A 17,075-nucleotide genomic window follows, 5' to 3' on the forward strand; every position below is an offset into this window, starting at 1 on the left:
ATCAAGTTTTAGAGGTCTGTCGAGACACTGTAGGTGCTGACAGCACTGGCTGCCCTCATGCATGTCTGAAAGACTTCTATTGACCAGCACTGCACGACTGGAATGAAGGGAGTGAGAGAGAGTAACTCGAGAGGTTTTTAAAAGCGGACTGGGGTATCTTTTTACATCTCTGTGGTCTTGGTGTGTAGTGTGTGGTTTTAAATCCCTGTAGATCAGGTGTCACACACATGTACCTTTGGGTTTAGGTTATGCTGGGTTGTGATACCAGCTGAACTTGGGTAATGTCATGTATATATGTGTGCGGGTGTGTGTCATGTGTTTTTTAAATGTCTGTGTTTTAAATTCTGGACTGTCAGTGCTGGTTATACAATTAAGAGAGCGCAGCTTTCCTCCATTGTTCTTTCTTTTCGGGTAAGGGCCTTATGTGCTTATTCTGGCCAAAATCTGCCCACTTAGACAGCAAGGGGCCATATGACTGACAGGTACAGTGACCAAACATGCAATATGCATTTATTATGTGACGTTTAAAAGAGGGTAAAATTGAAATTGGATATAGCCCTAAGACCCAAAGCGTAATGTATACAGTACGTGGGCTCAAGGATATCTTGTTTACTTGCCACTAAATTAATGTCCACCCCGCAATAGGATTCAGTTTTCAGTTCCGAAGCATCTCTAGAGGTCCCATAAATCATTTTTTTTAAAGCTTTGATAGGAAAGTGTCAGCTCTTAAAAAAATAAAATTAAAAAGAAAGCCAATATAGAATGATTTCTGAAGGATCATGTGACACTGAAGACTGGAGTAATTGCTGCTGAAAATTCAGCTTTGCAATCACAGAACAACAAACAACAACAACAAACAGGTATCCTTCCGATCTACCCCAAACATCTAAACAGTAGTGTACACAATTTAAATAAATAAATAAATAAAATAAAATAAAATATGATATAAAGTATAATGATATAATTCTATTATATAATTCTATAGTAATATAACATTTTATATTTAATACATTTAATGTTGTATATTTCAACATGATTAAGGTCCATTAATAATTCTACTGCTAGACTGAATGACAGGATTTACACCGCAACGTTATTTCCCAACTGGAGCTGGAACGGGACTGTAGACGTGAGGTCAGAGTTCATTTGAAGTGTTGTGATGTCTCAATGTTGCTAGCGTGGAAACAGACAGTCTTTACGGTGACTCGTAATTGCTGTGCCTCAAAGTGGCTGCTGACAACTGTGAGCGAACATCAGACAAAAATGAGAAAAATGTAATAATTCATGATCCGCTGTCCCAAGCAGTTAATGTGCTGCTCTACCTTATTTCCTCCGAGGTTTAACTGAGGGCTCTAATTACAGTCTTACACAGGAATTTTGATAGTAGCTTGTGCTTTTAGATAATGGAAACAAGGCCCCTGGGATTATAAAAGATTTCCAAAGCCCAGAACACAGACGGCCACGAGAGAGGGGTCAGTAAAAGAGCTCTTACTCACCTTCCTCTAGCTCTCATTTATCTATTTTTTTTTTCTCTTCACTTTTTCATGATCTGACTCTTTCCACAAGTATTGTGTAATTTGGCATCCTTTTGCATTAGAGGCAGAAATATATATTTTTTAATTAATTAATTAATTTAGTTTGTTTGTTATAAGTTAGAGATATTTATATGAACTATTATCTAAGAAGAAATAAATTAGCTAAATACAGTTTGGGCTTTTATTTTATTTTATTGAATTGTATTGTATTGTATGCAATGCAGTGCAGTGTTTTAGACACTGTTAAACTTTAGAGAAATTTTAGTAATGGGATTAAAAAAATAACTCATAAAATCCATAGAAAATAAAAGTGTTACAGGCCCTTTTTTTGTACCCTATTTCTGGAAAGTGCCATATCACTCTATATCCCTTCACCAATCCATCTTTCCAGTGAGTAAAAAGTGAGGAATCAATTACCTCACCAAGCAATTTATTTTCCCGATCTGATGGAGAGAATGACTGCAGTGAAGGAGAAAGCCCCCCATCCCACTTTATTTTTTCTCTTTTCTTGTTCATTTTTTTGACTTTTCCCTTGCTTAGTGTGCAAAATGTATCCATTGGTACTATATAATCATTCCTGTGAACACAAATTTATGCATACAGGAAATTATTATATGCACTGATGCACTAGGATTTCACAGACTTAGGGTCCATTTGATATGAATAATTAAGAGGAAATGAGAATCTGTCTAGAAATGTTTGGATTATAAATATGGGAAGAGATATTTTAAGAATCTATGAATTTGAACATTCATTGTAATGTTTGCATTTGAGCCTGGAGAGTTTAATAGTGTAATAGCGGAACAGGTCGGGAAAAGGTGGTGGTTCTGGGATTTGGGAGGAATGAGGAATCGGATCAGCGCTGATCCTGACTTATGCAGCTCTTCGCTGACATCCAGATGGCTCACATAGCATTTTATATTCATGTAATTGTTAATTTGTGGCTTGAGACCAGTGCTGTGAACTTCAATAGCCAGGAGAGAAAGTGATCCATATTTGACAAACTAACAATTGATATCAGTATATCAGACATGAACACAACTATTTTAATTTTATTCATTATCCCTGATAAATAAAAATCACTTAAGTGCCTATATAAATGCTTTTTATTTATTGTTATTCTTAAAGAATATAATAGAAAATGATATCAGTAATCACTACATGTAATTTATTTCACACATCAGAGAATATTTATCTGGCACAAAATCAGTGAGGATCTCAATTAGGGTGACAGTCAAATTTGAACACAAGTTTAAGTAAAATTAAAAGTAAATAAATAAATTTATCACTGAATTTAAAGCATGGATGAACAGCAGAGTATTATATTATATTATATTATTATTAATTATGGCTTTTTACTAGAATAACTACTATTTCTACTTTATTTTAGTTTGGTTTAGTTTGGTTTTATACTTTATTTTGTACTTTATTTTGTACTTAATTTTTTTATTATATACAGTTTTTACTTTATACTTTAATTTAATTTAAAATATTTTTTATTTTGGTTGTTTTGTTTTGTTTTATACTTTATTTTATACTTTATTTTTATTTTATATATTTTTTACTTTATACTTGAACTTAATTTAATGTAATATATTTTTTTATTTTGCTTTATATTTATATTTTATATTTTATTTTCCACTTTATTTTTATTATATATATATATATATATATATATATATATATGTATATATATATAAAACGTCATAGTTTATTTATTACAAAAAAAAAATATATATATATTTTTTATTTATTTTTTTGCTTGTCACCCCAATAAAATTATAGTGTGTTACTAGAAAAGCTACTCTGTTTTAAATGTATAAATAACCAGTACTGTATCATAACACTCCAGTGCATCAGGGACGTCGATAGTGACCCAGATTCTAATGAAACTGAATGGAGACGTTGTAACAGAAGCCTGACCTTTAGAGGACATGGAAGAATTTCCTCATTCTTGCTTTTTTATGCTCATGCACATTTTTGGTTCCTAAACAGAGTTATGTCTGATTTGGTTTCCCAGTGCATCATCTTTCAAAATGTTGCTTAAATTGATGTTTTGGGGAGGCAGTTACATTAGAGGCTGGCGACATCCGTTTGCTGGGAAACCAGATTGCAAATGATGTGTGAATGATTATGACAAACTGCCGAGAAACAGAAAATATGCTCGTAAACAGAATATTTACGGTTTAGAGTGAAATATGGAGGAGAGAAAAGGAGATCTGAGAGGATAGCAGAGGAGAGGGACAAGATGAGGAGAGGAAAGGAAAGGAGAGAGGTGAGGAAAGTGAGCGTAACAGCCGCTGAGTCAGCCAGTCTGGGGTCAGATCCTGAGCAACCGTGTGTAAGTAAAGAGAATGACAGAGAGAATGATTTAAATCTGGGAAGCTTTCTGAGGTGGAGTGTGTGTCCAGACCACAAACTTGGCTGAGACAGACTGAGGAGACAAATAGCATATAGGAAACATATACAGCAATGCACAGCTTAGAAATGCCCATTGCGACAGACAATGTGTTTGTTGTTTGTTCGTTTAGTGGTTGTAAATTCCATTTACAACTTCCAGTCGGCATCTTCAAATGCAAAACATAAAACATTGGATGTGCCACAATTTAAACCTCGCTGCTGATTTCTGTCTCTCTCTTTTTTTCCTGAGGGTGTTGTGGGTTAGTAGTTAATCATCTGAGACTGGTAACTGAAATTAATATAAAATAAAATCCAGATGATCCATGATCTTTTTTTATTTTTTTTAAAGAAAGCATTAATTGCAACAGAACTTTTTTGTGTGTTGCTGAAGAAGTAATATGTTTGTTTATTTAATAATTGAAAAATAATATAAAAATAATATACATATTTTTTTAAATATTGTTTTATTTTAATAACCAATCATGACTAAAACATTATTCTATTCTATTCTATTCATCCAGATTATAGAACAACCTTTGGGGTGTGATTTGAGCGGAATAGGCAAAAATTATGATACCATTTTCAGATTTCATTGCTGATTTGATGTACTTAATGATATTGAAACGTAAGCTTGGCAAACTGTTCTCTTTCCTTATTCTATCTATCTATCTATCTATCTATCTATCTATCTATCTATCTGTCTCTGTCTCTGTCTCTCTACGTCTCTACGTCACTACGTTTTGGGCAAGAGAGCACTGAGAAAGTTGTGCTGCCTCTGGAGCGGATTCTTAGATCAGTAAACTTCATCACGCACTATCACCACACCATGTAACTCAATACTCCCCCAGAGAGAGACTTACACAAAAATGATGATTGAAGGAAAAGCCTGTCTTTAAAACAGACAGTCCTCTATAAATGATATAGATCGAGCGGTTGCCACATATAAAGATCACACGCCTTAAATTAGCCGTCCTCATAGCACACTGTAGTAAAACTGCAGCCAATCACCCGCTTTCAACCACAAATACAGAGCAGGCATTGCAAGCCTGTTTCGACTGCACTGATTGGAGTGTTTTTGAAGCAGCCACCAACGATCTGGACGAGCTCACGGAATCTGTAACATCATATATCAGTTTCTGTGAAGACATGTGCAACCCTACCAGGACTCATTTAACATTCAATAATGATAAGCCATGGTTTACAGCAAAACTTCGTCATCTTCGTCAGGCCAAAGAGGACGCCTACAAAAGGGGGGACAGAGTCTTGTACAATCAGGCCAGAAACACACTGAATAAGGAGATTAGAGTGGCCAAGAGGAACTACGCTAAAAAGCTAGAACACCAGTTTTCTGCGAATGAGCCTGCATCAGTGTGGATTCTGATTCTGATTCTGATACACAGTCCGTCTGTTACTCAAGGCCAGGCGCTTACAGCTCTTCCACTGAGACTACATCCACATGAGATAAAGCACTGTTCAGACCCGTCTAATCACACCCCAAATGTTTCACACACTGGCATTTCACAGATATTACAAGGACAGACAGGTGCACACATACTCGCCAGACAAGAGCAAACCTCTGCTTTCAACAGTAGGTAATTGAGTAACAGTTGACCAGTGGAATGACCCACTGTGTTTAGTGTCACAGATCAGGGTGTCGCTGAGGTCAGTTCTGCCCCTCTCTCTCACACACGCATGCTTAATGCTTATTTTCACATGCTTTCGATTCTTATTAAAGATCTGTGTTTTCGTTTAAGACTCTGGCTTTCGCTGTAATGTGGTGTTATAGGACACTGATGGCCATTATTCTAGATGAATACTTGTTAAATATTGTTTCATCCCAAGGAGCAGAAAAAATTGTTCTGGAAATATCGTCATTATTAATGTATTATTATGGATACTAAAGAACAAGTTGCAGTGTAAGTAATTGCTACACCAAAAGCCTTATAGTGGTGAACTGAGACAAATTGAAGACAAACTAATATGCTCGTCTTCAACCAGTTCTTGTTGGATTAGTGAACCATTAAACCTTACCATTAAAAAAAAAAAAATATATATATACACACATACACACACACACACACACACGCGCGCGCACACACACACACACACACACACATTACATGACACTTTGGATGATTGACAGGTGAGTTAATTGTAGTAGAAGTCACCTCTCAATCATCCACTGTGCTAAAAAAGGATTTTCAGAAAAGATCAGCATTTACACTACAGATGTGTTTTTGACCACCTCTGACTGTTGATAAAATGACCAAATCTCAAAATATTCTGGACTCTGTTTACAGGAGGAGGAGATCGGGAGAAGGCCATTGGGTTCATTCTGGGCTGCAGACATTTAGTTTTTTTACCATCAGAACATCTGTCATGTTTTAGAGAGAAGACTTTGCGGATTTATTGAATTTTTATTAACTTATAAAATAAGCCAAGCCTTACAGGAAAAAATTCCAAGACTTTCCGAATGGAAAATAATTTGATACTGGGCATAGGGAAACTTCCGGAGAGTAATTCCATCCATGCATAAAGAAGCTCATGTAACTGCCTGAATCTCAGATTTTCAGGATATTATAAGAGTTTCTTTATGCTTGAATCCGATTTTTTTTTTAAATATGCAGAACTGCAGCTGATTTCTAACCTCAATTACATATAACTGACTAGGATTAAGAAATTACACGTGGACCAGGATAAAATGCATGACGGTTCAAGGATAACCACTGTGTGTTTGAGATCTTGGTCCAAAATCCACCGCTGAGTTTATTTACGGGGAAACGGTGGTTCCCATGCTGTTCGTCAAAAAGGAGGATAGAAAATATTTACAATAGAGGGTAAATCAATAAACTACACAGAATACAACAAAATCAAAACACAAATATTTTCCCAGCACTCCACACGTTTGGCCGATACTCATAATGCCTCATTCCCTTTAGGCTCAAAGGCTTCTAAAAGTAAAAGAAAGACACCAATTCAGTTTGTTATTATTCATTAAAGCTGATATTTAACACATGTCAGTGTTTAATAATGTTTGTACAAGCTATTAAGTATATTAAATGTACTGATATCAGATATCTTAAATATACTGTAGTTTAATAAATGTTTTAAATGTTCTTTTCCTTTAGCCTGGTATCGTGTCCAGGAAGACATCTGATTCTTATGGACTCTGTTTGTATGCGTGTGTGTGTGTGTGTGAGTGTGTGTGTGAGAGACAGAGGTGCTATTTGTGGATTTTGGAATAAAACTCATATCATTTTACTAACTTGTAGTGAACAGATTGATTTAAAGTCACTAAAAATGAAAATTTTAGTTTTTATTCAATAAAAAGAAGCGAAACCGTAAAGTTTGTGGAGCAGATGCAGTTAAGTTTCATTGTTGCGTCTGAACCCATTTTTGTGGTAGTCTCGTCATTTCTTTGCATTCAGTGGTAAAGGCTCATCTCAAGCCTAATACTCTCTTGCTCACAGGCATTTTTAGATTTTATTTAGGACTTAGATTTAATTATTTAGGACATTTAGTCCATATATGAACCTTTCTACAAGTGTTCCAACCAAGTTTTGCAGTTTTTTTTTTTTTTTTAAAGTCAAGTCATTTTAGCAGTTTTATACTTTTGAGGACTTTTTCATAAATTTGGACTTCGTATGTGTAGTGAAACATTGCCCTGCTAACACAGACATTCTCCATATCACCATAAAAACTGTTCATAAAATGTAAATAAGCATTTCGACTTCAAAATGTCATTTTAAATTGTCACGTTAAAATGTCACGCCACTTGCCATTTCTTTTACCAGCAATTTCTGAGTGAAAATGGTTTCTGTTCTCAGAAAAAAGGTACAAAGCTGTCACTGGGATGGTACACTAAGGTACAAAAGCTAAAAGGTACATCTTTTGAACCTTATTTAGCCCTAAATGGTGCATAATTGTACCTTAAAGGTACATATTGGTATAAAAAGTGTACCTATTAGTAACGTTTGAATGTATACTGCCCCAGTGACAGTTTTGTACATTTCTGTACATCTTACAGTATTTCTTTCAGTGTATTTATCATGCAGGGTTGCACCTTGTTATTCATTCAGGAAGTAAAGCGAGTGTCGGAGCGAAGACTGTCTGACCTCCAACTTCACGTCCGAGCTCCCAGAGCAATGACAAATGATGCAGGAGATAAGGATTTATTAATGCCACATAAAATTGTCATTATTAAAGGTGACTGATAGGAGAGGGCAGAAACTGAGGGTAATCATTTGGATCGTTGTAGTCAGGTCTGCTTTGACTAATGGACTGGTGACGTCTGCTGGAGCTTTTAGTGGGATGAAACGGCATTGATTAAATGTGCGTGTGAGAACGAGGAAGAGATAGAGGTGAAGGAGGTGTAGATATAAAAGCAAATGCAAATTGAGAACCTGTGTTACAGCAATAGTCTCTAATGAGATAAACTGGATTATACACAGACACACGTTTGTTTTTCCATCATGGTAGGGACTTTCCAATGTGATCAGTTACTGTCTCTACTTTTCCATTAGAGTTTCATTTATCACAGAGACAAACACACTTACGTCATCCGTTCTGTCTTCCTGAAGGGACATAACATAACCCTCTCTCATCTGTCTCTCTGTCTTTCAGGTGGATAAGGTATGTGGGCACTCTTCAAATGTGTCTTCAACCACAGTCAGAACGTTTCCTCCAACTTCAGTCACACCGCCACCTGCCAACAGCTCACCGGACGTTCCAGGAGCCGATAAGATCGGCATGTTGGCTCACCTTTACAGGTTAGGCTGGATCCTCTGTTCTGTCACCAAAACTCATTTATTGAAAAATCAATTTTTACAGCTCTGTGATACTTCAAAGTCTTGAGGTAGAGTTTTTTGTAACCTGAAGATCTGCCTTTAAATGATAAATTAGGGATGCACCAGTATTTAAATTAATTGGCCAATCCCGATAATTGATATGACAACCAATATTATAAATGTACTGGTAGTTGACAGGTTATAGTTAATCTAAAACTATTTTAAATATTTTTAATTTTAATAAATTTAATTAATTTATAATCATGTATTTCATTCTAATAATTTTACACACACACACATACACACACACGCGTTTACTTAGCTATCTAAATGGGGACATTCCATAGGCGTAATGGTTTTTTATACTGTACAAACTGTATATTCTATCACCCTACACCAACTTAAACCTACCCCTTACAGGAAACTTTCTGCATTTAAAAAAAAACTTTGTTTATTTTTATACCAGTTTTACAAATGAGGACTGGTTTTTGGAGATTTTTGAAGATTTTCTCAGGTTTAGCTCACTTTTGGGTACAAATTTGTCCCCAAATTATGGTTAAGTAGGTACACACACACACACACACAATAAAAATGCATTGAAATTTATATTAAATGTACCTTTGTATATCATATCATATTTTATTTTATGTATTATTTATTTTCATTTGTGTATTCCTTTATGTGTTTATTTTTAATCCTGCTATTAATTGTTGACATATCATGGTCAAACTATTGGCCAACATCCCATATTCTGTATTTTTTAAGGGTTCATTACAAAACATTAAAATGTGTCCATCTATTTTACTATATAATACACTTTTGTAATCTGGCATAGAAAGCGTTATGACATGTACATAAAAACTAACCTCTGTTATCTGTTTAAAACGTTTTAATCAGACCTATTCCAATAATAAAAGCACTAATACCGAACGATGTGGCTATGACTACCGATAGATTGTGCATCTGTATTAAAAACTCCTCTGCATGTGATTCCTTGCTGTCTGAAATAAGAAACATGTCATAAAGTGTGTAAATATACATGCAGGTACACACACTTTGGTCAAACCGACACATTTACCCATTTGGCAAGTGTCTCAAAAGACCCTGATTATGCTATTGGACATTGTGTCTTCAGACCCAGATCTTGAAGGCCCTCACACACGCTGCAGATAGCCATCACTAAGTGGTAGGCTGGCAAGGACAGTGCTGTAACTGGCACTGAGACTGTTGCCTGCAGGAACACAGAGAGATAAATGGATTAGAGGTTTTTTTTCCGGTGTGCAGGAGTCGGTGGAGCAGAGGACAGCAAACACTCATCACTATACGGATGACATCATCTCTCTGCACTAAAAGTCTTCGGAAATGCTCTGTCAAGCAAGCCAGGAAATTTATAAATTAAAAATGTACAATTATTTTCAAAGAATAGCTAGAGTGATCATCATTATTACGATCAGAGGTCAGAACACAATGCTATACATAGTTAAATGGTTTAATGGACTGCTAAGCTGTCTGTTACATCCATGTTGAATCTCCATCGACATGAATAATAGAGCTCAACAGTAAGGTTCTGGAAGTAAAAATTCTTAGTTCATAGTTCATTTCATGGATAAATTTGAACTAAAGACATTAGTAATGTTTTTTGAAGCATTAAAGCAACACTAAACACAGAATGATTCGATTACATCATATTTAAATGTAAAATACATCTCTTTTAGTCTAATTTTCAAATACTTTTTGTTGTGATCTCGGTTTGGTCAGTTTGATCTCAGTACTTCCTGAATCCGCCTGGTTGAGTTTCATTGCTAGTGTGATGTAACCCATCTTCCAGGTCTGGTTTGCATGTGCATGAATGATTTTCATGATTTTTCTTTCCCTCTCACCATCATCCCCTCCCCCTGTTTTGTTGCCCTTTGGTTTCTTCCATCTCTCTGTCCTCCAAACTGCTTGCCTCATCCTCCTTTGGACTGTTCCATTGTCTTGTACTGGGGGATTGGACCATTATCAGTTCACTCCCTCTGAAAACCTCCAAGAGTGATAGAGGTAGAACTCTGAAAAAAGTTGCACGGTAAGCATGAATATATTTACTAAAAAAATTGCGTTTATTTCTGATAATCTTACTTAAAATTTGAATATCTGTGTGTGCTTTCCTTGGGTAATATAGATTATCTCTGCCTCTTTTTACCCACTTACTACCTTACCAGTTAGGGTGTTTTCACACTAGTGCTATTGGTGCTGATTGAGCCCTTTTGTCATTAGAGTTTGGTTTGTTTGGTTGCTGTGAAAGCTGAAAAGTTGTACCCAAGTATGACTATGGTTCATGTGGTTTCCCATCTGATTCACATTTGGTATGAATGCAGTCTGGCCTAATTTTTGCATGTGAACCACTAATGTTAACACATAATTTGTTCGATATTGACTCTGGATGTTATTTAGAAACTGAAAACTGAATGTTTTTTTTTAGAAATGTGGTCTGATGGGTGAGGGATCGAATCGAACTTGGGTTCAGATCAAGCAATAAACCAAAGTGTGAAAACCGTAATTATAATTTCACAATTACAAAAACAGTAATAGTAATTGTAATTTCAGGTTGCATGATTGGTTCCTTACTAAGCATGTGACCTGTAACTACCCACCTCCTTGCAGTTGTCTCTGTAAAGGTCATCCTTGAAATATACTTGTTTGGACAGACAATTTTTCATCTCCGTCTCTCCACCAAATCCATCTGATAGAGGGACAATATGCACACACTTTTTTAATTAACACATATATATATATATATTAATTAAATGTAATTAATTTTTTTTATTTAATTTTATTTTATAGCCTCAAATAGCCTCAAAATACGTTCCTAAAGCTGTTGTTAACAATGGGGTCTCTGGATTTATCGTTCAAAACATTTTAAAACTTTTATGTCTCACAATATTACTTATTATCTGAATGTCTTGTTTATTTATTGATTTGTGTTGTAGGGAGTTTACGGGGTGTATCTCCCGGTATAAGTCTTTCTTCTCCATACTTCCGGAGACGTTGTGCGAGGGAGAGATGGGCATCGACGAGCTCACGTGTTGGAGTGGAGATGACGTAGTCAAAAGGTGAGCCATTCAGTGTGGACAGATCAATTACTTCTCACTAGAAACTGGTTTTGAGGTTAGGACAAAGTGTGAGATGGACTGTGTATGTGCTAGTGCACAACACAACATTTACTTCTAAAACTAATTATGTTTTTCTTGACTCTGCTTAGAAAAAAAAACATCCTAAATTTATTTGTATAGGTCTTAGCTGGTCTCCCTAAGCCTGGTCATGCTGGTCTACTGGCTGGTTTTAAGGCATCTTTACATAGCCGGTTTAAGGCTACTCTGTGACTGCTCAAAATTCAGCATAAATACACAATGCCACATAAAAGCCAGACTAAACTATGTCTGCCCTGACCCACGTCAGCCCTTGTAAGTTGTAATTTAAGTGTAAATGCATGTGTGCCACCCCTGAAAAGCATTAAACTGAAAAGTCTGTGTTGTAAAGACTCCTAAATGCCACTTCAGAAGCACTTTTGGGCACTTTTCAGACTGACCAAGCTGCAGACCAGCTTAGGTTAGTTTAAGTGTTTTTTTCAGCAGGGTAAACCCAATGCAAACCTGAAGTTATACAGTCAGAGGTTTGCCAGCTCCCATCTGGCTTAGGTCTGGTATGTGTATGTGGGCTCTCAAGAACAAAGAAACACATCATTGCAAATAATCACTCAAGAAATTACAGATGGAAAAGCCAAACGCACCCACAGAGCTCCTCCATTAATGAGAAATTACCTTTGGGTCACACCAACTGACTCCTAATAGATTTATAACAAATCTGTTGCTCCTCAGAGAGAAGTGTTTACTTTGAGAATGGATGTCTGGCTCTAATTTCATGCCTCAAAAGATAACTCACCCTAACGAACAGTGACAAACGGCTTAACCGATGTAAGGTAACACAGAGGATTGCTGTAGCATTAACAGCCAGGAGACATTGAAGTTGCCAAGTTTTGTTTTCTTTGTTGTTTCCCCTTTCTTTCTCTCTCGTGCTCTCTCTCTCGCTCTCTCTCCCTCTCTCTCTCTCCAAATTCTCAGAGTGATTTGGGGTTGTTGAATAGTGCCAAGGCTGTTTTGTGGTGTTTGTGGCCCAATGAAATTCTCTTTCTCTCATATCTATCACTCTCTCGTTCTCAGAGAGGTTACGCTGCAAACGGCGATCTGTCTTTCATTTCCCTGCTGGCTTCACTTCTTAAGCACCATCAGCAGAACATGCAATTATGACAATGTTCTCTCTCTTTCTCTCCCTCACTCGCACTCATTCCTTCCCCCATACCCAAATGTGGTTGCCCTGCCTCCCATCAATCTCTATAGCAACCAGCCAAATCCTGGCCATCAACAATGCAGCGCAAAAGATAAACAGATAGAAATAATCTATATATGGCTTTCCTCCATATTAATGCCTTTATTAAAAGTACTGGTGGTACCATAGTGTTAGATGGTAATGCAATGCTACTTTGATATTTAGTATACTATGGTACTGAATGATTTGTGTACTCTTGGTCAAAAGCTTTATAGAACATGCTGTATTTTTTAAGCTTGTGCTTTCCATAATGTGACATTTTTTTCAAAGAAAAAATGGATTGTGGAAGGGAATTAAAAAAAAAAAACAAGTGATTATGATGATTTTTTATCAATCAATGAAGTTATTTCTGAGTTGTAGCAAATTATTACATTTTGATGTAAAATTACAAACTTTTTTTGTTTTGTAGTTGTTCTTGGACAATTATGCACTGGTGAATCATTCCCATAAGACCAGGAACTTGTATTAAAGCAAACAGGGTTGATGTAGATTTCATGTTGACTTGGAGCAGCATGTAAGGACTGTGATCTCCAGTAAAAACACACACTCTCTACTGCAGTCCAAAAAAAGAGTTGTCTTTTCTTCACCCCCGTTTCTGTCTGACATTTTTCTTCTTTCTCAATTAAGCAGTCTTTGAAATTTGGCCTAACACTCTGTGTTTCCAACAGAAGAGTCTGTCTGCCAGCAAGATGCAGAACAGAAACAATACAAGATATTTGTAACATTTTGTAGCTATTTGGAATGAATGTGAATGTCTAGACTTGTTTAGCTAGCAACCAGCTAGAAACCATGTAAAACCACTTTAAGCTAGTTTTAGCTTTTCAGCAGTTTACCTTAAGTCATCCAGGGTCTCTATGACTCGCATTGGATGCTCTTTTACATTTGGGTTGGTGTTACTCCAAGCAACTCTCTGCTGTCTTCAAGAATCTCACTTTGTTTCCTGCTAAAACTTCACCACAACTGTTGATCAGTTGGGTGGTGTGATGTAGTGGCTAAATAGCTGGGCTGGGAAACCAAAGGCTATAGGTTCAAATCACACAAGAGATAATCCATTAGCCATTGACACTGTGCCCTTTAGCACACTTTACTCAAGTAGAACTGTCCCAGTCATTTTGGATAAAAGATATGTTGCATGACAACTACTTAATGGTTTCTACAGAGCAGAACTTCCCTCTTTGCAGTGGACCTCAAACTACACCGGTGAATGGATTGATTGATAATCTCACATTCCAGTTTAGACTGAGTTTAGATTTAGATTGATCCCTTGATCTGAGATTTGATCCCTGCTGGTCTCAGAACTGTGTCCAAACTGAATAAGATTCAAGATAAGATAACTCTTCCATCTCTGTATATCAGCACTGAGTTCTGGACACAATTGTTAAAGGTAATTTTTTATAAAAAAACGTCTTTACAATATGTAGAATATACTCTATAATAATAGACCATACCATTTTTTTTACTTTGAATATGTAAATGCACACACATAATACAACATACAACATACTGTGCATACACACACACACACACACACACACACACATATATATATATATATATATATACACAACACACACACACAAGATATTTAGCCATTTTTACCAGCTGTCAATGGAAAAGGATGCATTTTGCAGGCAGGTGACAATATCACAGCTACAGTGGTTTCTATCTCATTGTTTTTTGTGTTTATGGTTGGTCAGAGTAAAAATTCTTATTAAAATGGAAGACGTGTTTAATTACTTATCACTTTTTGTGTCACACCTAGTTAGGGCATTGAGTTTTGGGTGTTTATGTATGTCCTAAAAGTGGACAGTTAAAGGGATAGTTCACCCAAAAATGATTTTTTTTCATCATTTAATAACCTTTATGTCTTTCCAAACCTGTAAGGCTTTCTCATGTGAAACACAGAAGAAGATATTATGAAAATTTCTCAGTGTTTTTGTCCATGCAGTGAAAGTCAAAGAGGACTATTGTTGTTAGACACAGGCTGGTATCTACATCACAAGTAAATTATGACAAAATGTACATTTTTTCAGGTGAACCATACCTTTAAGTTTTATTCACACTGACAGTGATTTCATCGCTAGTGATCACTACAGTCACTCTATTATTTTTTAAAATGTAAAAAGTGTTGAACTTCACTGTTTGCACTCCCATTGATAGTCGCTGCATTTTGTCACTGCTCATTTACATTAAAAAATCAGCTGAAATTAGTCACTCATGTTATGTCAAATCACCAAAACTTTTTGAAACAAACTGCTGTCAGTGTGAAACAGCGGTAGTCAGAGAGAAGTAGCTAGTAGACATGAATAAATAGACAAGATTCAAAGACTGGATAGCAATGCAGTGACCACCTCTGAAGGTGAGGTGAATGCAGGGAGGTCTCTCAGGGGCCGCTGTGCTGAATCTGGGTCCCCCGCCGCCTGGAGCTGGAACAAAGGGCCTCCTGTGAGCTCTGTGTGGGAAACAGTGGAGGAGAGAATCCCAACACCCAGCCTGGGAATGTGCCCTCTAAATACATGGAGCAAAACCCATATAGAGAGAATAAATATTGCACACACATGGATGTCTCTTTCTCTGTAATTGCGTCACATTCGCTTCATCAGTCAAATCTATATACGTGAAGGTTCATGTTCATGCACAGATGACTTCAAAGCATGTCAGATGAGATGGAGATTTGATTTCTCATTTGTTTTCAGCTCTTTCATGCTAGGCTTCTGGAAATACTCAACAGTAGATATCAGACAAGAAACGGCGACAAAGCGAGCATGTGTTTGCGTGCATATGGATCTGTCCATGCGTGTCCGTTCTCTGGTAGTAGTTCTGGAGGAGTCTGGGATGTTTGGTCAGAGATTCTGAATGCCACAGATTTTTATGCCCGCACGATTAACCAGTTGTTTACCATTCACACATCTGGAAACCATTCAGTCAGCCTGATCTGCTCTCTTTCTCTCTCTCTCTCTCTCTCTCTCTCTCTCTCTCTCTCTCTCTCTCTCTCTTTGCTTCTTTTACTATGTGAGCGTGAGGGGAGGAGCAGTGATTAAGAGGGAGGCTTTACTACACCAGTGTGTCAGATACACATTCAGTCACAGCAGCAGACAGAGCATTATTATTATTATTATTTTCAGCTGTCAGTGGAGAAAGATGCAGTTTGATAGCTGGGATTTTTTGTGACAAAAGTGACAAAACCATATTACAGCTACAGTTTTCTGTGTCATTTCTGATTTTGTGTGTGGTGATAGAAATGGCTCAATTTGCCATTTATTTACTTTTGACGTTATTTTAATTCCAATAAACACAATATATGATGGGGAATTTCCATTGTTTTCAGATTTTTATTTTATTTTATTTTATTTTATTCTCTCTCTCTTTGCTTCCTTCTTTCCTCGTACTCAGTATCTCAGTTTCTTGTTCTGTCTCTTCCTCTGTGTGTGGCCCTCATCCACAGATCACACCACTGAGACACATTTAAAGTCGTCTTTGGTGAGGACTGGTGTTGAAAATTCTGATTTTGTGTGTGTGGGGTGGTTGATGGAAACGCTAGAAATGGTGATGCTCAAAAATTGAAGTCCTTTCTTTAGATTAAGCCATTTATTTACTTTTGACGTTATTTTAATTCCAATAAACACAATATATGATGGGGAATTTCCATTGTTTTCAGATTTTTATTTTATTTTATTTTATTTTATTTTATTTTATTTGACTACATGGTGTATTTTGGGTTTGGGTTAGTAATTATAATTAGCTTTATTTAAAAACAATAGAAGTCTTATGTCCTCACTTGGATAACTAGTTATGTGTGTGTATATGAGTGTGTGATAAGTGGTCATATTAAATAATATAAGTCGAGCCAGCTGAGTGCACACTGGGATAGAGGACACCCAACCCATTCCCATGACCCGCACACACAAGCAAGCAGTGGTGGACGAAGTACACAAATCAAGTACTTGAGTAAAAGTACAGATACGTATAATAAAATATTACTCCAGTA

The 17,075-nt window shown here is 36.4% G+C and overlaps 1 protein-coding gene and 1 long non-coding RNA gene across 5 annotated transcripts in view; one reads left to right on the forward strand and one right to left on the reverse strand.

Moving 5' to 3' along the window:
• Nucleotides 1–13,639, reverse strand: part of LOC107671593 (uncharacterized) — a 21,759-nt gene extending 8,120 nt beyond the window's left edge. The window contains exons 1-2 of the long non-coding RNA XR_001632223.1: nt 13,629–13,639; nt 1,777–1,783 (exon numbers count right to left, since the gene is read on the reverse strand). This is a non-coding gene — a long non-coding RNA (uncharacterized LOC107671593). The remainder of the gene's footprint in view (nt 1–1,776; nt 1,784–13,628) is intronic.
• LOC107671592 (glypican-5-like) overlaps nt 1–17,075 on the forward strand; it is a 125,808-nt gene that overhangs the window by 33,935 nt on the left and 74,798 nt on the right. For 3 of the 4 annotated variants that reach the window (XR_001632222.1, XM_016464506.1, XM_016464505.1), the window contains exons 4-6: nt 8,559–8,704; nt 10,728–10,787; nt 11,692–11,814. Coding sequence is in view for 3 of the 4 variants with exons in the window: in XM_016464506.1 (XP_016319992.1) it covers nt 8,559–8,704; nt 10,728–10,787; nt 11,692–11,814 (329 nt within the window). In the remaining variant the exon portion in view is untranslated. The remainder of the gene's footprint in view (nt 1–8,558; nt 8,705–10,727; nt 10,788–11,691; nt 11,815–17,075) is intronic. The other variant, XM_016464507.1, reaches the window with a different exon arrangement.

Source organism: Sinocyclocheilus anshuiensis, unplaced genomic scaffold (genome assembly GCF_001515605.1).
Source record: "Sinocyclocheilus anshuiensis isolate Anshui unplaced genomic scaffold, SAMN03320099.WGS_v1.1 scaffold1149, whole genome shotgun sequence".
NCBI classification, from domain to species: Eukaryota; Metazoa; Chordata; class Actinopteri; order Cypriniformes; family Cyprinidae; genus Sinocyclocheilus; species Sinocyclocheilus anshuiensis.